This window comes from Salvelinus sp. IW2-2015, unplaced genomic scaffold, assembly GCF_002910315.2.
Source record: "Salvelinus sp. IW2-2015 unplaced genomic scaffold, ASM291031v2 Un_scaffold16469, whole genome shotgun sequence".
NCBI lineage: Eukaryota > Metazoa > Chordata > Actinopteri > Salmoniformes > Salmonidae > Salvelinus > Salvelinus sp. IW2-2015.
In genome coordinates this window covers 195,872-218,575 of record NW_019957601.1, presented here as the reverse complement: position 1 = coordinate 218,575, position 22,704 = coordinate 195,872, and the positions used below count along the sequence as shown (strand labels likewise).

At 45.9% G+C, this 22,704-nt stretch overlaps 1 protein-coding gene across 4 annotated transcripts; it reads left to right on the top strand.

Moving 5' to 3' along the window:
- Positions 1 to 225: 225 nt before the first annotated feature.
- On the top strand, positions 226 to 21,304 carry rptor (regulatory associated protein of MTOR, complex 1). 4 transcript variants are annotated; one of them, XM_024146652.2, is made up of 11 exons: positions 226 to 816; positions 3,322 to 3,436; positions 3,939 to 4,063; positions 5,810 to 5,935; positions 8,882 to 8,932; positions 14,048 to 14,154; positions 15,462 to 15,589; positions 17,527 to 17,613; positions 17,819 to 17,935; positions 18,221 to 18,350; positions 18,629 to 21,304. In XM_024146652.2, exons 3-11 carry the CDS (start codon positions 4,015 to 4,017, stop codon positions 18,695 to 18,697), a joined length of 864 nt encoding a protein of 287 aa, XP_024002420.1. In that variant the 5' UTR covers positions 226 to 816; positions 3,322 to 3,436; positions 3,939 to 4,014; the 3' UTR covers positions 18,698 to 21,304. The 4 variants fall into 4 exon arrangements, with proteins under 4 accessions (XP_024002420.1, XP_024002422.1, XP_024002421.1 ...); XM_024146653.2 differs by having other exon boundaries at positions 229 to 816; positions 5,810 to 5,911; XM_024146654.2 differs by lacking the exon at positions 8,882 to 8,932 and having other exon boundaries at positions 228 to 816.
- The last annotated feature ends 1,400 nt before the right edge of the window (positions 21,305 to 22,704 follow it).

Sequence of the window (22,704 nt, the reverse complement as noted above, 5' to 3'; positions counted from 1 at the left end):
CTTACTTGCTGAGCGGCCTTTCAGGTTATGCCGATATAGGACTCGTTTTACTGTGGATATAGATACTTTTGTACCCGTTTCCTCCAGCATCTTCACAAGGTCCTTTGCTGTTGTTCTGGGATTGATTTGCACTTTTCGCACCAAAGTACGTTCATCTCTAGGAGACAGAACGTGTCTCCTTCCTGAGCGGTATGACAGCAGCGTGGTTCCATGGTGTTTATACTTGCGTACTATTGTTTGTACAGATGAACGTGGTGCCTTCAGGCGTTTTGAAATTGCTCCCTGAGGTCTTAGCTGATTTTCCCATGATGTCAAGCAAAGGGGCACTGAGTTTGAAGGTAGGCCTTGAAATACATCCACAGGTACACCTCCAATTGACTCAAATGATGTCAATTTGCCTATCAGAAGCTTCTAAAGCCATGACATCATTTTCCAAGCTGTTTAAAGGCACAGTCAACTTAGTGTATGTAAACTTCTGACCCACTGGAATTGTGATAGTGAATTATAAGTGAATTAATTTGTCTGTAAACAATTGTGGGAAAATGTACTTGTGTCATGCACATAGTAGACATCCTAACCGACTTGCCACAACTATAGTTTGTTAACAAGAAATTTGTGGAGTGGTTGAAAAAGGAGTTTTAATGACTCCAACCTAAGTGTACGTAAACTTCCAACTTCAACTCTTTCTCTATTTCTCTTTCTCTCTATAGATTCCAGAGGAGCATGATGTGGAGAGTCAGGTGAGGAAAGAGAGGGAGTGGAGGTTCCTGAGGAACGCCCGCGTTCGAAAACAGAGCCAACGCATCACACAGAGAGGTGACACACACAAACACTATGCGTAGCTACACATAAATACGCAGATACACTATGCATATCTACACACACACACACACACACACTTGTGTAGATTTGCTGTCACTCACCCACAGTATAGATGAAAAAAACTGTGCCCATGCACTGTCACACATACCGTGGCAGAGGGATAGGGAGATATTTGAAGAGTGAAACACACCAGTGAGGGGACCGTGAGTATGCATATGAAGTTAGTGTTGTTGTTGTGGGACGAGAATGAAAATCTATGAAACCCGCCCCGTTTTCCAAGAAGCTTCTGCCAGACGGTCTCTCGAGACACCCCCCCCCCCCCCCCCTCCCCACACACACACACACCACTACACATGTACACACTCATGAAAGACCCCAGGCTTCAGCGACAGCTCCCCCCCTGTTGAAGTCAGAGAGCCTGGCTCAAACAGAATGGCTAACACTCCCACGTCACTGGCCAGCTCCTACAACACACAGCACGTACCACACGTCACACAACACACCACACACTACACAACAGCACAGCACACACACGCCCGTCGCCTCAACGAGTCCATTGGCGTCAGCGCTAGGCTCCACATACCAATGCATTGTCTCACTTTTTACCATCTTTCCCATCCTCTAAAGTTGAAGACAAAAGATCAGGGCTGCCCTCATCATTCCCTGCTCTGGGGAGATGCGACAGACGAGGAGAAGGGAGGGTAGGTCAGTTTAAAGAGTGCGAGAGCAGCCGCATGGATTAGAGGGTGAACAAAGAAATGAGAGGAGAGGACGGTGAGAGTGTAGGGATGAGAAGGAAGAAAGAGAACAGTGGTAAAAATTGATAGAGCGGTCAATGTGGGGGAAGAAAAATAGAGCAGGACAACAGGACAGGAAATGAGAAGCAGAGCAGGAAACAGAGACAGGAAAGAAGAAGGCCGGGAACAGTGACAGGAAGAAGAGATGCCGGGAACAGAACAGGTAAAGAAGAGAGCCGGCGAACAGAGACAGGAAAAAGAGAGGGCCGGACAGAGACAGGAAGAAGAACCGGGAACAGAACAGAAAGAAGAAGCCGGGGAAAGCAGACAGGAAAGAAGAGAGCCGGGGAACAGAGACAGGAAAGAAGAGAGCCGGGGAACAGAGACAGGAAAGAAGAGAGCCGGGGAACAGAGACAGAAAAAGAGAGCCGGGACAGAGACAGGAAAGAAGAGACCGGGGAACAGAGACAGGAAGAAGAGAGCCGGGGAACAGAAGACAGGAAAGAAGAGAGCCGGGGGACAGAGACAGGAAAGAAGAGCCGGGACAGAGACAGGAAAGAAGGCCGGGACGAGACAGGAAAAAGGGCGGGACAGAGACAGGATGAAGAAGAGGGCCGGGGGACAGAGACAGTTGGAAAAGAAAGGCACGGCGGGACAGAGACAGGAAAGAGCAGGCCCGGACAGAGACAGGAAAGAAGAGAGCCGGGGAACAGAGACGGAAAGTAGAAGAGAGCCGGGGAACAGAGACAGGAAAGAAGAGAGCGGGGAACAGAGACAGGAAGAAGAGAGCCGGGAACAGAGAAGGACAATGACAGCAGAGCCGGGGGAACAAGACCAGGAAGCTAAGAACCGGGAGAGCCTGAGGTCAGGAGAACGAAAGAGGCGAACCAGAAGAAGAGAGAGCCGGGGACAGAGCAGGGAAAGAAGAGAAAGCCGGGGAACAGAGACAGGAAAGAAGAGAGCCGGAACAGAGACCAGAAAGAAGAGACCGGAACAGAGACAGAAAGAAGAGCCCCGGGGACAGAACAGGAGAGAAGAAGCCGGATATCAACCTCAAAGGCTTCTAAAAAACTGATTGAAGTCTGTTTTTCACTGTTTTATTTGTGATGAAAAACGTGATGAGTTTGCTGAAAGCAACAAGGTTTCCCGCTCGCAGTATTGAATTTTGCATGGTAGAGAAAACGACACAGACAAGACTAGCTTTTAATGAACACCTTTTCAGCTTTTGATCACCAAGTACAGAGTCGGAAGTCCTTGCCAAGGTCTTGCTAGGCTAGATTAAAAACCTTTTCCTCCTGTATTTCTTTTGTTCCCGACTTTATGAAATATTTTTTCCAATTAGTATTTCCTCTCTGAAATTCCTGACAGTCCACTTTGAGACATTCCAGATAGCCGAAGGACACCTTGACGACACAAGTGATGCTTGTCATGGCAGCGTAGCCAGACCTTTTAGACGAGGATTGTAAATGTGACTGTAGGACTATTGAATAGGGCTCTCACTAGCAAATATTCTGGTCTTTATGGGAGTTACAAGAGTGTTTTCATCCAAACATATCTTTACTATRGTGATACCACAGTCACWCGCCCATATAAATACAGACCGCTTGACTTATTTTCATGAATTGATGAAGCCAAATAATATATATAGATTGTATTGTTTGACCGTTTACGTTTGGTACATTTTTATTTATCTAAGACTGACTGTTTGATTCTTGTTTGGTGTCAGGTGACTGATAGTGCTCGGTGTCTCCTCCCCCTCTAGGCGTGACCCGTCTGGACGACCAGATCTTCATCAACCGTAACCCTGGCGTTCCCTCCGTGGTCAAGTTCCACCCCTTCAACCCCTGCATCGCCGTGGCAGACAAAGACAGCATCTGGTGAGAGACTGCCGTCTTGTTCGCAACGCCTCAGCTATATTTTGAAGCGTGTTATTGACTGTCTCATATGAGTCTGTCCCTGCACGTAATGCTCTACTTTGGCCAGAGACAAACAGCGCCTTCAGAAACTATTCACACAAGGAGCACTGCAGTATATGAGATATCGGAAGCCATTCGAGATGTGTCCATTGACTGTGTTTGTTTGCTGATCTGAGAGGACTGGATATGTGGGAACAAGCCATATGGTGTGGGGTATTTGTGTTCATCTCTGTGAAAAGAGTTTGAAAGTCATCAGAACCAGGTCATTCAGACACATGCTGTAGTGGCAGCCCTGAGAAAAGTCTGTCCCCTATCAGGGCCATGACACAGACCAGTGACGCACAAAGYGACATAGCTGGCAGTGCTACAGACACTTGGTTTGATGTATAGTGTTGGAAGGGACTGAAGTGCTGGAAGGGACTGAAGTGCTGGAAGGGACTGAAGTGTATGTGTTTTTCTGTAGTTTCTGGGACTGGGAGAAGGCGGAGAGGTTGGACTATTTCTACAACGGGAACCCTCGCTACACCCGCATCACAGCTATGGAGTACCTCAACGGACATGACTACTCCCTGCTGCTCACTGCTACAGGTCAGACACACACACACACACCTATTCACTGTACACACCTATTCACTGTACACACCTATTCACTGTACACACCTATTCACTGTACACACCTATTCACTGTACACACCTATTCACTGTACACACAGGCAGGTAGCCTAGCGGTTAAAGAGCGTTGGGCCAGTAACCGAAAAAGTTGCTGGTTCGAATCACCAAGCCGACTAGGTGAAGAATTTGCCGCCGTGTCCTTGAGCAAGGCACTTAACCCGAATTGCTCCTTTAAGTTGCTGTGGATAAAGTAGAATACAAATTCTCCCCCCTTCGATCATCTCACGAACACGCACATACACTCAGACTCAATCATCTTGTGCGTCACACAGACATATGCAAGACACACACACACACACACACGTAAAATAAAAACATTTTGAACAAACTCCCAGTCAGTCAATCACTTCAGCGTCACCCAATCGAACTAAATGCAGAAACTAAATGGACCCAAGTTGCCTCAATTCAAGGACACCATCAATTTGCAGTAAATAAATGTGCATGTTTTCTCTCTCCTAGACCTTGAAGCCTTAATAAGCCAGCCTCAAACGCCTACCTCACATCCTCAGACAGGAACGCGCACGCACACATTGTTCCCTGGGTGAAAAATGCACTCTTAAATAATTATAAAAGGAATTAAGTCGGCAGCATTATGTTGAATTGCTGTTCACTTTATTTCTCATGTGAAACCAYTTATCGCAGGGCTGTYTTAACATGCTTTGCGGCTCCAAAGTCATATACAGTCATGTGGTTTTGTCTGTCATTTTAAACATGGCCATTCATTCACCCTGGTTTGCGATCCTGTCTGAATACTTTCAAAATACATCCGTATTTGAAGTTCTTCCCTACCTTGACGTGAAGGATTGAGCACGATGAGTCATTACTTCTAGGAAGAACAGAGTGTACATTGAAACATGGCTACCTAGGCTAAGTGMCTCAAAACTGAACACTCTGGGATTCTTTCGCAATCTGTTCAGGAGGACTAGAGAAACAAGACCCTGTTAACACGGCCTTGAACTTAGTTTCAGTTTAGTCTGCGGTGCCTTTGTACAATGGGTGGCAGGGAGCATGGTATTTGTGAATGTGTGTGTGTAGGRTTGAAAGCAGTGGGAAGGTGCCAGGCTTGAAGGGGAGGCACAAGCGCATTGTATTGTACATATGAGTTTGTTAAGTTGAAGGAGGCTAGAGGCTGAAGAGACGAAGTCAAATTGCTTGAAAGTTGCTTTGTGTAGACCSAATGTAAGAACTTTTGTTCAGAGATTTGTTAAGAGATGCATGTTAAGYGATAGGATGCCTCCCGAACAGCAACCTATTCCCTATATAGTGCACCCATAGGGCTCTGGTCAAAAGTAGTGCACTATCTAGGGAATAAGGTGCCATTTGGGATACAGCCATAGACTGTGCTTCTGTTGTGTTCTTTCGGCACTCTTAGGTCACGGACGCGCTCGAGGCCATAGTGGTTAATGCAAATCCATGTGCACATGCTTCGTCTCTCATGGGCACAAAGGGAGGAAGTGTTTGCAAGTGTAAATATGGTGGTTGTTAGCGACCTCTAACCTTGTATGATAAAATCTAACATTTTTTTCTCTTTACTTTTCTTTCTCTGTCACCCCCCCTTCCTCTCTTTCTCCAACCATCCTCTCTCTCTCTTGCTCTCTCTCTTTCTCTCGCTCTTTTTTCTCTTTTTTTCTCTCTCTCTCTCTCTCTCCCCTCCTCCTCTAGATGACGGGGCGTTGCGTATCTGGAAGAACTTTGCGGACCAACGGAACCCCGAGATGGTGACGGCGTGGCAGGGCCTGTCCGACATGCTCCCCACCACCCGAGGTCAGCCCTCCTCCAGCGCCCACAGTAAAGACCACGTTATTTACCCCCCCTAGACCCCCTCCGTTTATCAGCCTAGACCCTCAGTGTACCGCCACATCCACCTCAGTTTTACCCCCCGTCCCACCACCACTGCCACACAATACAACCTTTACCCATTCCCATCCACCCCACTACCCCAAACCCTCAATCCACCTAGTCCTCGTGTCCACAATCATTCAAGTCCCCCCTCCTCCCCACCCGCTCAGAATTCAGACCCGCATCTCCCCACATCCCCTTTCCACTAATTCTCCAACCCCCTCATATTTCCCACTCTACATCTGCCAATCGCTTGTCTATGTTCCTCTCTGTATTTCTCTGACATGTGGCCATTCAGAYAATTATAGGRTATGCTTATGGATGGCAGGTGCAGGAAATTGGCTGCTTCATTCTGKATTCATTCATTTGTCAGGGACGATGTGCAATGTTTCATACTAATCTAGGAATTTATTTTGATGCAGATCACCAGTTTTGGTGCAGTATAGGCTTGAGTTAGAATTGCGTCAAATCAAAACAACGTTTATTGGTCACGTACACAGTTTAGCAGATGTCATAGCGGGTGCTGTGAAATGCTTATGGTTACTAGCTCCTAACAATGCAGCAAACTGTAAAGAAATGAAGCGCGTCGGTATGAATCTAATTAACAACCCCAAAAAGCGCTGTAACAGTAATCCAAACGCAATCTATACGTATGTACACCAGATGAATTTKCACCAGATATACGAAGAATGCTATGTACAGCAGTAGATATATTAAGAGTTGTCAGGAATCCAGTATATGAATAAGTATGCGGTGAGTATAAACAGTGTAACTAAAATGTACGGTAGTAGAAATATATAAGTGTGTGAGTACATACAGGTCAAGGATGAGCTGTTGTATGACATTCAATACATAGCTGAATCACATTCAATTATTATCTGTGGTGGGCGTGTAGGAGGAGGGCAGGCGAGCGCGCTAGCTGGTAGGACGTTAGCTCTGACAGCTCTGTGTAGAGTCATAGAATGAGACACGCTCCGGGGCGGCAGGTAGMCTAGTGGTTAGAGTGTTGGACTAGTAAGCGAAAGGTTGCYAGATCGAATCCCCGAGCTGACAAYGTAAAAATCTGTCGTTCTGCCCCTGAACAAGGCAGTTAACCCACTGTTCCTAGGCCGTCATTGAAAATAAGAATTTGTTCTTAACTGACTTGCCTAGTTAAATAAAGGTAAAATAAAAAATGAATTATATTCTTATGAGTGTATGTGTGTTCTGTGTGTCCCCCTTAACAAAGATGAGCAGCGTCCCTGCTCAGGCTACCTTCTGAGAGGCGACACACTTAACTAGCGTCACAGGGAGAGCTGTCAGGTATTCCGCAATCAGGATTTAGCAGGGTAACCGTCACTTTACCTTGGAGGTAGAGAAGGCTAGAGAAGGGTAGAGACGGGTAGAGACGGGTAGAGAGGGGTAGGGAGGGTCTGCACAGCTCAAGCTTGCGTTGATACAGCTAGCGCCGTTCAAATGAACAGATGCCATCGTGAGATCATCGTTGGCACCGATTTGTAACTGCTTCAGAAGCACAAACACAGACCTTCCAAATCTCCCCCATCTCCATAACACAGGCTCTCCCCTCCATCCAGTAACTTGTGTCGGGTGCTATTCCTCGTCATTTTGCCTCCTTCCATTAAGATCTTCTAACTCTGGCTTGCTACTTTCCTGCTACGTTGACTTTATGTTGGTTTTATGTTTCATCTTCCTCTAGCAGAACAAGGCTGCCAGCTCCRCCACAATGTAATAGTTGTATTGGTGTTAATTGTCACTATGCTATATGCAGTTAGTCCTGTTGTATCGCAGTACACCCAGGGACACACACACATTCATGTGCGAAACATGCTCTTTCCATGATATAGACTGACCAGGTGAATCCAGGTGACAGCTATGATCCCTTATTGATGTCATTTGTTAAATCCACTTCAACCAGTGTAGATGAAGGGGAGGAGACCGGTTAAAGGATTTTTAAGCCTTGAGACAAATGAGACATGGATTGTGTATGTGCGCCATTCAGAGGGTGAATGGGCAAGACAAAAAATGTAAGTGCTTTTGAATGGGGTAGTAGGTGGCAGGCGCACTGGTTTGTGTGTCAAGAACTGCAACGCTGCCGGGTTTTTCATGCTTAACAGTTTCCCGTGTGTTTCAAGAAGGGTCCACCACCCAAAGGACATCCAGCCAACTTGACACAACTGTAGGAAGCATTGGAGTCAACATGGGCCAGCATCCCTGTGGAACGCTTTTGACACCTTGTAGAGTCCATGCCGCTACGAATTGAGGCAGTTCTGAGGGCAAAAGGGAGTGAAACTCAATATTATGAGGCTGTTCTTAACGTTTTGTACACTCAGTGTACATACATACACACTCATTCACACTCGCATACGTGAACACCAACCACACGTGCATTCAACAAGGTACACACACACACACTCATCTTCCCTGTGGTACAGGGGATTTAGACTCTTCTGCCCTCCAGGCTTTTGGATAAGATATGATCTGCATCCCAAATGGCACCCTATTCCCTATATAGTGCACTACTTTTGGCCAAGGCCGTAGGGTGCATATATGATTTAAGATGGAGTGTAACTATCTGGAGCCTGTTTTAAATGCACAGCCAGTAGTTGAGTAGTGGAATATCTCTGTTTTTGATCCGGGCGTGTCAGTGGTGTTCATTTGGAAGATGTCATGCTGGGGAAACTGTGGCCTTGTTCTTCCGCTGCTCATTGTGTCTGTCGGTCTCCGTCTGTCAGACTCGCACAAACTAATACACAGAGAGTGAGTGTGTGTGTGTCTGTGCATGTGGGGGTCCTTGCTAACGGTGTGACGTGCTGGGGCTGATGTGCTTCTGACTCTCCTTCCCCCCTCCCTGGCGCCTCCCCATCTACCTCCTCCTTTCTGCTCCTCCCCTTGCAGGTCTGGCCAGGCGGGTCTCCATCTATCTTGACAGGAGTAAGGGACAGGGAGGTGAGTGCTGCCGTCGTCTTTCCCTCTCGCCTGACTCAGTGTGCTGTACAAACTCCAGCAGTCTGCCCCTGCACTACTTCTTCCTCCTGTAACCTGACCCGTCCATCCCTCCATTCGACGAGCCCCCCCCCCCCAGGCCTCCCTTTCTTCAGTATCCCTCTCTCCACTGGCCAAAGCTGGTATCGTGTATTCCTACCAGTGGTCATGTACAAAACAGACATGAAGGGTGACAAACTCTGCCCAGACGACTGTCTAGTTTGAACTGTAATCTTTCACACACAGATATAGCGTGATTGTCATTTTAGTTTTCAGGAATTGTTTACATTTTTTTTTACCCTTATGAATAATAATCACAAAAAACGTTCGTGTAGACGTAGTTAGAGCAATGCTTCAACTCCAGCGTGAACGTCCCTTTTCTGGTTCTATCGGCTCAGTATCGTTGCAGGGTTGGAATTGCAGGAGTTCCAGTGGGAGTCGTGTACTAATCGGGGAACCCCCATTAGTCTTACAACTGTCAACACGGCACCCCCATATGGGTTATAACATATTATATTTAGGGCATCCTCAATCATCTAATTAGAGGATCATGTGTATAATTAGAGGCCTGCTGGTAATGTGGGATGTTGATAGTAGAACTAATGGACCTCCTTCCTCTAGCCCTGAGGCCAGTACCCATGATTAGTTCATGGGTACTGGCCTCAGTATCCATGATTAGTTCCTTACAGTACCCATGATTAGTTCCCTCCACAGCCAAGCAAGGGGCCTTAAAACTGTCTTCATCCAGACTTGGGTTTTTCCCCTGCAGCTGAATTGGCATGCAAAGTGTGTCGGAGTGAAGACTATAGAGATTGGGAAGGAGGGTAGAGAGATGGATGGGACAGGGAGAGAAAGAGAGGAGAGAAAGTGAGGGGTTGACCGAGAGCGGAGGAAAGTGAGAGAGGGGGAAAGCGATGGGTGAGAGATGGGAGAGCCTGCCTGCCTGTTTGGGTGCTGTTTATTTTCTATCTGTTGTGGAGCAGCGCCGTCTCCCTCTCAGCCCTCATTATACCCTATGGAGTTATCATTAGTGTTTGTTTAGCATTCCGGAGAGGGAGACCCACATTGACTTCCCGTCCACACAGACAGAGCGCAGACCTAATTAAGTTCTCATGCAGATGTCGTTTATAACATCTTGCGCTCTCCCCCCTTTCTCATTCTCTRTCTCGTCTATCTCTCCTCTCATTCTACTGCAGCTTGAGGAAGTTTTTCATTTCTTTTGACGAGACTGGGGAAGTTTGAGTGAAAGTAGGGCAGTCCTACTCCACATACACTGGATGGCTGGAGGCTTGTTAAAAAGGCCTCTGGGAGGTAGTGGCTGGGAGATGCAGGACTAAAAGAGGATAAGTACACAGAGAGTGGAACAGAGGGGGGCGGACAGACAGACGAAGAGAGGGACAAACAGAGACTGAATATGAGAGAAGGCTCAGATGTCTCAGCGACTCTGAACCCAACCCAAATATCTGTGCCAAAGTTTTTAGTAATCACTGATCTAACACTCAGAGTCCCTTAGCCTGTAATACAGGTTAAATACAGGCTCCACTCTAGAGCTTTTTTCTCTCGTCTGCTCACAGGTTAACTAGCCTAGCGTCATAAACTACCGGTGTCAGTGTCCATCAAATCAACCCCATCCATGGTGACGGCCTCATCGTTAGTTACAGGCTTGTGCAGCGTAGTCCTAGTTAATTCCATCACCTGGGTCCTGGAGGACACTTTCAAAGCAAACACGATTAAGGGAATAAAAGAGAGAGAGGAGGGAAGTTGAAGTCGGCGCGCAGTCTTTAATAACCTGCGGCGTGTGAGAGCCAGTCCATCAACAGGTGATTAATGGTGTGGAATGAGAATGCAGAGGCAGTGCTYGTCCCCTAGAGAGAAATAACAAGTGATGGAAATATAACGTGACACTGAGGGATATATAAGGAGAGAGAAGGGGGTTAGGGATGAGAGCCAGGGGCAGAGGTGAGTAGTGGAATGGGGCTATCGTAGCCACTGGAGACCGCTAACGCTAGCTTATGCAAARGCTAGCTATAGGGCTAACCTCAACTAGCACATATATGCACCAGCAACACCCACGCACAGGCAGCCCCGAATATCCATTCAGTTATACATTATGCTAATGCTAACTAAATCATTAGCCGCTTTTGTAGTCGTTATTAAGGAGAACAATGGGCCTCCAGATGGGAGGGAATTTGAGATGGAGGGAGAGAGGGATAGTGTGAGAATGAGGGAGAGAGGTAGAGTATATATTCGAGGAGGTATTCCCCTGTGTATAAGAAGAACCCTGAGAATCCGATTGTGACGAGGCAGCAATGCCTAGGCTGCACTCCTTCATCCACTCCCTCAGTCACACATCTCCATACATAATGTCGCTATTGATTTCTGTGTGGACTTCTCAAATRCCTGCCTCACTGGTTAGGCTGCCATAGGGAACTGGGATTGATTCTCTCATTTTAGYGAAGTTGACTAGTAGCATATAGAGTCTGTGTATGAARTCAATGCGTTGACCCTGATGTGACCTAAAGCAAGGGAAATCTTTCAACGCCTGAGAAATGTTTTTGAGTGGAGTTGGTTARGGTTGAACTGTATGGAGGGAGTGAAGAAAAGAGAGGTGATGGAGTGAGTGGAGGAAAACCTGAGGTGGTGAAGGAGTGGGAGTATAAAAAAGATGGGATGGAAAGAGAGAAAGCAAGCGAGATGGGGTGGACCGTTTTGTTCTCTTATTCTCCTGGCATTGGGTTCAGTCAGTGTGTTGACTTGTAAGCAGGGGTTGGAACCGGTTCAGAGAACAAAACCGAAAACTGGAAAGAATTATGTTTTTTGAGGAACGTAAACAGAACCGGTAATGAAAGTTATCTCTAGTGTTCGGGAACATAACTATTATTTTAAAAGCATGAGAGCCGGTTATTAACGTTCTCTTTTTTTTGTCCCACAAAAAGCGACATTCAAAGCACTCACTCTGTCACACAGACACTTCTCCTTCCAGTGTCTGCCTGCCAGCTATTTTTCTAGGTTAGGTTGCGAGGCTGGTTGGATGTACTACAAAATTCTCTGAAATTACGTTTGGAGGTGGCTTATGGTAGAGGAATTAACATTAAATTATCTGGCAACAGCTCTGGTGGACATTCCTGCAGTCAGCATGCCAATTGCGCGCTCCCTCAAAACTGCACATTTTAAAGTGGCCTTTTATTGTCCCCAGGACAAGGTGCACCTGTGTAATGATCATGCTGTTTAATCAGCTTCTTGATATGCCACACCTGTCAGGTAGATGGATTATCTTGGCAAAAGAGAAATGCTCATTAACAGGGAGGTAAATAAATTTGTGCACAAAATMTGAGAYAAATAAGCTTTTTGTGCATATGGAAAATMAATGGGATCGTTTATTTCAGCTCATGAAACATGGGACCAACACTACACGTTTAGTTTATATTTTTATTCAGTGTATATATAAACCGGTACTGGTTCGAACCGGTTCAGAACTTTATTATGCTGGTCGGAACATTGGAATGGAACTAAAACAAAATTGTGCTTCTGTRCAGAACAAAATGTTTGGGGTTTCCAACCCTTGCTTGTATTCATTGACTTTAGTACTATCTGCCTGGAATAGTAAGAATAAACAAGGTCAGGGTTTCTCTGCTGCACTCTCTTCCTCTCTCTTCATCAACCAGAGATTTCTCACTAACACAGAGCTCCGGACTTCAAAGGAATGCCTCCTCTTCCTCTGTCTCTGAATGGGGCCAGTCGTTCTGTGTGTGTGCTTGTGTGTGAGTGTGTGCACGCGTGTGTTTGTGTGTGTGTGTGTGTACGCACACGTGTGCTTAACGGGGGACTCACAGAAGTTTGTGAGGGTCCCAGCTCTGTGGGTGACTGAGTACACTCTGTGAAGTGTTCCCCCACGCGTCTGCATGTGAGCCTGAGCTAGCTAACAGCCCACGTAGCTGTGACGCCAGAGCTAGCCACACTGGGGCTTTGAGGGATCTGGACCAGACTGATAGAACAGGGTTGGGATTGTTGATGATGGGGAAGAGGAAAGGAGATCATATGTAGGAGGTGGAAAAGTAGGAAGAGAAGCTGTGTGCGATTCACTTAGAGAAAGTGTGTGTGTTTACAGTGTGTGTTGCAAAGCCTGTAGCCGCTTTTTCAGAGTTATCCCTTGTTCCTCTCCACAACTGTCTATCACACAGCACAAGTACAACACTCTGGGAAGCAGTCTCCCTCTGCCAGTCTTTGCCTGTTTGTCAAGGTTAGGCTACGCCCCCGGCCCTCTGCCGGGTGTCACACACTCAGTAGCAGCATATGGAGGTGCTGAGGGCTCCTCTCGTCCTCCTCTCTCTCTCTGGGTGTGAGAACCTGTCACTGCTGCCTGCCAGTAGCAACATCTGGTGGAGGAGTTGGTCCTATTTGATTTATTTTGACCCCCTTTATTTCCCCCTACCCAATTTCCATCTTGTCTCATCACTGCAAGTCCCCAACGGGCTCGGGAGGCYAAGGTGGAGTCACGCGTCCTCRGAAACCTGACCTGCCAACCCGCGCTTCTTAAAACCCGCCCGCTTGACCCCGAAAGCCAGCCGCACCAGTGTGTCGGAGGAAACACCGTTCACCTGATGACCAGGCACCCGGCCCGCCACAAGGAGACAGTAGAGTGCGATGAGCAAAGTAAAGCCCGCCCCTAATCCGGCGCTGGGCCAATTGTGCACCGCCCTAGAGGAGTGGGTCTTAACCCCAGCCTGTTGTGAATCACAGGGTTGGCAACCGTCTGAAAGGCTTTTTTGTCCACTTCCAAATCGACCCCTAGCCCCCTAATCTTAGGGTTGGATAGGTATTAGTGATATCCTGATGGCTGGTGTCAGACAGTGACCTTTCATTTGACCCACAGTTGACTCAGATGGTGTGTTTCCTGTTTACATCCGCCAGTCTGAGAACTCTTGGCAGATGCCATCAGAACCCGTGCTCAGCTGGTAGATCATGCGTCAAACTCCCAGGCATTAACAGCTGGGTCGTTGTCAATGGTAACCATTGGTTTCCGCCTGTGTGTGCTCCCTTGTATCTTTCTGTCTGTGTTACTAACCAGTGTCCTCTTAGGTGCAGGCATGGTGGTGGACTGGGAGCAGGAGACGGGGCTGCTGATGACGTCTGGAGACGTGAGGGTCATCAGGATCTGGGACACGGAGAGGGAGATGAAGGTRCAGGTGGAGAGAAACACACTGAACATAAATAACCTGTTTATTTATTTATGACGTTGTTTTGAAATGTCACAGTTGCCTATTGCACATCCATGATTTCTCAGGTGACAAATCTCAAATCCAATAGGTACATTAAGAGCGTTATGACACTCTGGAACTGTGGATACTTCCCCCTGCTTTCTTGCATATCGYTTTACAGTGGCTTCAGAAAGTATTCACACCCCTTGACTTTTTCCACATTTTGTTGTGTTACAGCCTGAATTTAAAATGTATTAAATTGAGATTTTGTGTCACTGGCCAATCTCAAAGTGGAATTTTGTTTTTATACAAATGTATAAAAAATGAAAAGTTGAAATGTCTTGAGTAATTATTTAACCCCTTTCTTATGGCAAGCCTAAATACGCTCAGGAGGAAAAATGTGCTTAAAAAATCACATAATAAGTTGCATGGACTCACTCTGTGCGCAATGATAGTGTTTTACATGATTTTTMAATGACTACCTWATCTCTATACCCCACACATACAATTATCAGTCTAGCAGTGAATTTCAAACACAGATTCAACCACAAAGACCAGGGAAGTTTTCCAATGCCTCGCAAAGGGCACCTATTGGTCGATGGGTAAAAAATWGAAAGCAGACATCGAGTATCCTACTTTGGATGGTGTATCAATACACCCAGTCACTGCAAAGATACATGTGTCCTTCCAAACTGGAGAGGAAGGAAACCACTCGGGGATTTCACCATGAGTCCAATGGTGACTTTAAAACAGTTACAGGGTTTAATGGCTCTGATAGGAGAAAACTGAGGATTGATCAGTAACATTGTAGTTACTCCKCAATACTAACCTAAATGACAGCGTGAAAAGAAGGAAGCCTGTACAGAATAATGGGTGAGGAAAAAAATCTATTTAATCAATTTTGAATTCAGGCTGTAACATAACAAAATGTGGAATAAGTGCAGGATTATGAATACTTTCTGAAGGCACTGTATGCATCCTGGTATTCAGCACCTGGCTCAACATTATCGGTTGTATTTCCATTCAACCTGTTAACCCTTTATTTGACAGACAGTAGTATGGGAAGTATGCGAGCCCTACCCTGTCTCTGGCTGTATTGACGGCAGAACCCAGACGACATTCTCCATCAGTCAGCTGTAGACGTGATTGATCGAGTTGTTAGCCAGTTACTCAAAGTTTAATGAGCGCCGTGACAACCACAACGTTCGTTATGTCACGGCAACGATTATGTAATTAAAAAACATTTTTAATTCTTCCAACATTGCTTGAACTAATTGTGTGTGTGTGTCTACCAGGACATCCCAACGGGGGCAGACAGCTGTGTGACTAGCCTATCATGTGACTCACAGCGGTCCCTCATCGCAGCGGGGCTGGGCGACGGCTCGGTCCGCCTCTATGACAGGAGGATGGGCGCCAACGAGTGGTGAGTGGTCGAGCGCACTCACACAAACGCAGACACAAACTTTTAATGCTGCCTCCARACCTTGATTTTCATAAGGCTTCAACAATGAGAATCATCCCTGCACGCACATGGACCTCATCACATTATTCTGTCTAAAATGTGACTGGAGGTAAACGTGAATGGGCTTCTAATCTTCCTAATTCATTACTAATCATAGGGTTGCTTATTCCCAGTYGCACAAAGAGAAGCTGTGTGTCTTAATGTTTTATGAAGGCCTCATTAGCATCGGATATATTTTATGCAGGAGTGCTTTTTTAAATTCCCTTAGTTATCATCAGACACACTAAAATCGTATGAGCAAAGCAAAATAGGTAAAGTTGTTAATAATTTTTTTCTTAGTCATCTCAWWMACACTTACTGGACAGTTTTAGGTACATCAATCTAGTACCGGGTCGGACTCCACTTTGCCTCCAAAACAACCTAAATTCTTCGGGGCATTCTCCAAGGTGTCGGAAAAGCTCCACACGCAGATTGAGTTGTGCATTCCGAGATGCCGTTCTGCACACCACTGTTGTACTGCGCCATTATTTGTCTTTGTGGTCTGCCTGTTAGCTTGTCATTCTCCTTCGACCTCTCTCATCGACAAGCTGTTTTTGCCCATAGGACTGCCTCTGACTGGATGTTTTTTGTTTGTCGCCCATTGTCGATAAACCCTAGACACTGTCGTGGGTGCAAAACCCAGTGTGGTTGTGGTTGTTCTGAGATACTGAATCCGGCGCGCCTGGCACCAAGATCATGCCACGCTCAAAGTTGCTTAGGTCACTCGTTTTGCCCATTCGAACAGTAACTGAATGTCTCGATGTCTGTCTGCCTGCTTTATATAGCAAGCCAAGGCCACGTGACTGACTGTCTGTAGGAGCGATCCATTTTTGTGAACGGGGTGTTGTACCTATTAAACTGGCTGTTTATTTTATGACTCATATCACTGTACATCATTTCATTGATGAGTTGTTCATAAAGTGAGTTTTGCTGTATTCTCACCTGTGGAGCTCCCAGCTCTCCTGCCACATCCTGTGTACACACGGTCATGTGCATGTTCAAATGCACCCCCCCCCCCCCCCCCCACAGCCAAACATTATTTTAGTTCCCCCCAAAAAAGAAAACAGGGCAATTAAMGCATAGTGTCCCATAAATCTTTAATGTTAATTTAAGAGCTTCCCCTCAGGCACTGAGACTGTAGCACCCGTTCCATATGTGCTCTCCTTTTAAACCAGTAGGGGGCTAAGCAAACACACGCATTGCATACACACTCAGGCGCACACACACAATCATGCACACTCTTACACAGAGTTTGTCACTATTTTTGCCAAGGGAACAGGGATAGGTTTTGGTCCTCACTTTGGCGTTCTGTTTGCTTCTTACTGCTGGCCCAGGGTCAGATTTTGTTTTCTACTTCTTAAAGCTAAGATTTGGGGTTAGGTCATCTGGAYCATAGATCTGTGCTTAGGTGCAACTTTCCTCCTCAGTCTTCAATCACAGTGCCTCAGTCACTCAAGGATGCTGTTACCATGGAGATGGGCTGTCCAATAGTGCTTATACCCATGTACTGAGGGCGACACCCAATGGCCATATACACACACTACAGCCTTGCTTACTGTTTGGGGTTTTAGGCTGGGTTTCTGTATAGTACTTTGTGTGACATCTGATGTAAAAAGGGCTTCATAAATATATTTGATTGATTGATAACATAGACTCCGTTCAACACCAAGACACTGCTTTAAATTCTCAAACACCGGCCACTTTTACACTGTGCGGCGTCTTGCATGTTGATTACTGTGTGGGAGTCCATCCACCCACGCCGCATACTTTTCACATCTGCCTCTGTCTCTCCCGTGAACAGCAACGTGGTTGTAGGTGGACTAAAGTTGATGACGCTTTTCTTCTGTGTCTCCCCACAGTCGTGTGATGACGTACCGGGAACACTCGTCCTGGGTGGTCAAGGCCCACCTGCAGAAGCAGACGGACGGCAAAATCATTAGTGTCAGGTAGTGATTTGAACGGTTGATTGATTGGATTATTTCTGTGACGGTCAGGTGTCCAGATATGGTGGTACTACTATTCTTGACTCTCTCACACGCTCTAGTTCCCTCGCTGTCTGTGGCTCGGTCCAAGACCAGCGGCCCTACTTCCTGTAGATCTAAATGGATGTGATGTCATGTAATGTTTGGACTCCTTCGTCCTCCTCCCCAGTGTCGATGGAGACGTGCGGTTCTTCGAGCTGCGGTCGCCGGACTCTGTGAACGTGCTGCAGACGGTGAAGGGGTTAACGGCGCTGGACATCCATCCGCAGGCCAACCTGTTCGCCTGGTGAGTTCACAGGTTTTACGGCACGCGGCAGGAAGGGCCTTTATAATTGGTCTAAACCATAGAGTTCGATAGAGGACTCTAGGTGGATYTAAACCGTTTTAGCCCTCTATCAAACTCTATGGTCTAAACTCACTTTGAGGAATTAAATGTGGTCAATATTATATCAACGGGTGAAAGGTCGGGGACAGTCTGACGATTTCAACGTTTGCTACATTTGGTATAGCAGCTATGAAACTAATTTCTCACTCTTTCCTTCATTCTCTCGTTCTCTCCATCCTCTCCCAGTGGATCGATGAACCAGTTCATAGCAGTGTACAACTCCAACGGTGACGTGATCAGCAACATCAAGTATTATGACGGTTTCATGGGCCAAAGGATCGGGGCTATCAGCTGTTTGGCCTTCCATCCCTACTGGGTACTATGGCATTCTTACTCTCTTCATTCATAGTCTGAATCCCAACTGGATAACGTAACATGGGAACTACAGTTTGGGTGAATAATGCATTAAAGTGAATAAGTTGGAATTGCGTGGGTACAAGGAGTTATCCCTATGTCTCTTAAACTATACTCTGCAGAGCCTACTAAACTGTACATGTAGTTTCATCACACCTAATTACACGGAATGGTTTGGAAAAGGAATGTTTTTACACCTTTCTTTATGAGTATTCTTTCTCTCTCCCTATTTCCTAACAGCCTCACCTGGCGGTGGGCAGCAACGACTACTACATGTCCATCTACTCAGCGGAGAAGAGGCTCAGATAACCCCCCCCCCCCCCCCGAACTTTACCTTTGACCACTGACCTCTCTCCCCTCGGAGCCAGGATGTAAATGACTTCTAATGTACATATGCAATTGTTACCACCCCTGAATGTTCTATAGTGATGGCTGCTGACAAACTCATGTTTATGATGTTGACTTATATTATTATTCTTGATCGTTTCATTCATATTCTTTATTATGAAGCTATTGATTGTAGACTTGGCAGTGCTGAGGAGCGTGTATATTTAATTGCGTGTATACAGAGATGAATATTAGGTCTATTTTAAAGGTTCCAGCCTTGTCTGGGGGGAGACGGGCGGTGTCGCTACCTGAATGAACTCGGAATGACCTCTATGCATCGGGGTCAAGAGGTTATCGAGAGATAGACAATTCCCTCTCTCACACACGACTCTGGACCTGAAGGCGTGGCTCACGGACACCCGCACGACCCTTATTGAAGCCCCTCCCCCCTGCTGTAGCTAGTAGACTTTCTCTCACAAGATGGTGGACTACGGGGCACATCTGGTGTGTGAGAAAGTGAAATGTAGAACACAGAGCACAGATGAGCCCAAAGTTGGCCCACAGCCTTGGACACAAACCGATGCCCACTAGAATTTTTATTTTACCTTTATTTAACTAGGCAAGTCAGTTAAGAACAAATTCTTATTTTCAATGACGGCCTAGGAACAGTGGGTTAACTGCCTGTTCAGGGGCAGAACGACAGATTTGTACCTTGTCAGCTCAGGGATTTGAACTTGCAACCTTTCGGTTACTAGTCCAACGCTCTACCCACTAGGCTACCCTGCCGCCCCATGCTATACATGTACATACTAACCAGACCTCCTTGCATCCATGCACCCTCACCCCGTTGTGCTAAACTCACCAACCTTTGCCATTCATCTCCATTATCCTATGCCCAAGGGCTGACCCCATGTCCTTAGCGCAATGGTTGACTACTGCTCAGCTCTAATCCCAAGACTGATGCTACCTGTCTGCCCTACCTGCAAAGCAATAATGAATTAGCTTGGAGCTCTCTACAGCCTCCAAGCTTCTGCTGCTCCAGACCCCCCGTCCCCCCCACTCATCGGCTGAACCATAACCCGCCTGAGGAGCCCCAGCACTGGGAGACATGGAGCAGTTTGCTGGGGTCCTGAAGTATCAGTTCCAGAGTTCTGGCTGAGGCCCGCTTGGCCCATGCCCATCCCCAGTCTTTCCTACAGACCCCAGCCAGAAGCACTCCGAGGCTGGACAAGAAGAAACAGTGCCCACTGCATCCCCAGGGGTGGGGTTCTGCTGCTACTTTTCTGCATCCTCGCACACAGGCTTATGGGGACTGTATGAACTGTGTATGGACTGTCCCCAGAATCACACACACCAGCCCTAGGCAGCCCTTTCCCCTGTGTGCCAACTACCAACCTCCACCCTGCTATCTGCTACACATTTTGGAGAACAGTCTGTGGCAATTTTCTTCTATCTTTGTTTGTTTTTTTCTTTTAACCTTGATTTTATTTGCCAGCCGTGTTTGGTTTCTTTAGCAGAAAGGGAGTTTCAAGAAGATTGGGATAGAGAAGTTGGGTCAAAAAACAGGAGTGACTTCAGACCTCACTTTGTGTAATACAGTGCACTGGTAAATACACAGTAACGCTCCATAGCACTTCTTCAGTTCAGTGTCCTTGTTGTCAAAAGCCACAGCTCTCCTGTCAACCTCCAACACTAGCTCAGGTACCTCATGAGCCACGATATACCACATAATACCGCGGCGTCTCTGCATGGTAGACTCACAGAGGTCTGACGTTACTCTTGATATGACGAACTAAGATGGTCAAAATAAGTTCTGTGAGTCCTGAGGTGCCTTTTTTTTAAAACAAGGGTTACCCCTCTGGTCAACACTGGCTCCAAGTGCGGTATCGCCATTAATGTGCCTCCATTAGGGGTCACTTTTTTGGTTTGCTCTGTATTACCTTCCTGTTTTTCTTTGAAACATTTTTTATTTTTTGCATACTTTTGTAATTTTATATTTTTTAATTTGCTGGTATTTGTTTGCCTTGGCCCTCAGTGAGATGGAGAGATGGGAGAGGACTGTTTCTCCCCCTTTCACAGATTCTCTTACCCACACGGTGTCTCCTCATACAGTACTCCCCCCATGGACGCTACCCTCACCTTTTTGCCTCTAAAGTCCTCAGCTTGGCTATCACCCTAGAAAGGAATGGACAATAATGCTTTGCCTGTGGACTGAACCGGTCACAGTAACCGGTAACACATGCCATGCATTCAGTATAAGTGGCTGCACTCGCGGTCATAACCAAGCCCCCCACTACGCTCAGTTGCTCCCCCTCTAGGGTACGGAGGAGGTACTGCAGCCTTCACTGCTATCACTGACACCTACAGCAAAACCCCACAACGCTGTCTGTCAGCCATGCTCAGAATCACATCTCTAGTTACCCTGCTTTGAGTTTTAACATTTTAGATATGGAAACAAATGAAACTTTGAAGATGTAAAAGGAGAAATGAAGGCAATCAGGTGTTTCTCTGTGACGGTAGACTGCTTTGCTGACTGGTTTATAAGACAGGAGTTGAAGTCAGTCAAATAAACCAAATACACAACACAAATCCTGGTGATTTTTATTATTTGGTTTGTATATTCATGTTTGTGTTAATGTTCATGCTCTCATTCTACATGTATTGTGTAAAACAAATGTGTCTGCTATTGCGTCACAATATTCATGTCGTCATTACCATATCGGTTGAGCTGGAATGTTTTATTTAAATAAATATAACACTATCAGGCATATTATCCTTCTCACCAGACCGCTTCAAAYAAATCCCCTGAGGAGTGAGTGTCTGTGATGTGAAAATCAGTCCTGATATGAATTTCATAGCAAAGAGATGATTCAAACATTTTTCATAGACTTAATTAAGCCTGAGATTTGAGGTGCTGCTTGCTACATTTTGTTTTAGTTTTTCATTCTGAATCTTTGTTCTTTGTTTGGTATTTCATGAATATTCTGGATAAAATACGATCCGGGGCTGTATTCAATCCGTATCGCCGAAGTTCAGTGTTACAGCGTGATTGAAATGATATGGCAGTGTTTCTACTCACCATAAATGCTGCATATCCTCGGCTCAATGGGAAATGACCTTTTACAATTCTATTGTGCAWTCTGTAACACTTCAGCGAGACWGATTGAATAGAGGTCTTAACTTTGTTAACTGTTMCTCTGTTTGCCGTGACATTGGTTTGTCTATGGTTAAAGGTCAAGAAAGCCTTGGTATAAAGAGAGACCGTTTAATTGATAACAACCAATGATACTTGCCAACTAGCAGTCCCTTATCGGAGTTTAGACATGCAATAGAATCCTACTCGTCTGGAAGTAGAGATAAGTGTGCCTTAGCTCCTGCCCTGGCTCCAGTTAAGATAAGTCCAGTCTCTCACAGTCTTGTGCAATTGGATCTCAGGCCAAAAAAATTAAGTGAATTTAAAAGTAATCCAAGAAGAAATCTAGTTTTTCTAAAGTATCTGTAATCTGATTACAATATTTTTGCTGGTAGTGTAACAGGTTAGTTTGTTTTGTAATCAGATTAAATGTAAGTGATTACGTGTAATCAGTTAGTCCCCAAKCCTGCTTAAGGGGGTATAAAGAGGTTGCTGGTTCTTGAGCGAAAAAATACATGGACACCTTTCTGTTTTCTCKATGACATTCAAGTCAGCATTGAAAAAAGTGCAAGTTTGAGTCTGACCACAAGTCAGAGACCACTATGATGACACCAAATGCGTTTGATGTATCTTTTTTGTCTTCTAATGCCTCTTAAGGGGACATGAATCCAAAGTAATCAGATTACGTTACTGAGTTATTGTAATCCAAAAGTTAACAGATTACATTTAGAAAGTAACTTACCCTGCCCTTAAGAAATTTACCAGATGCTCTTAACCAGAGTGCATACATTTTCATATTTATAATTTTTTATTTCATATTGGTACAGAGGTAAGAGTGGTATATCATAGTAAAACT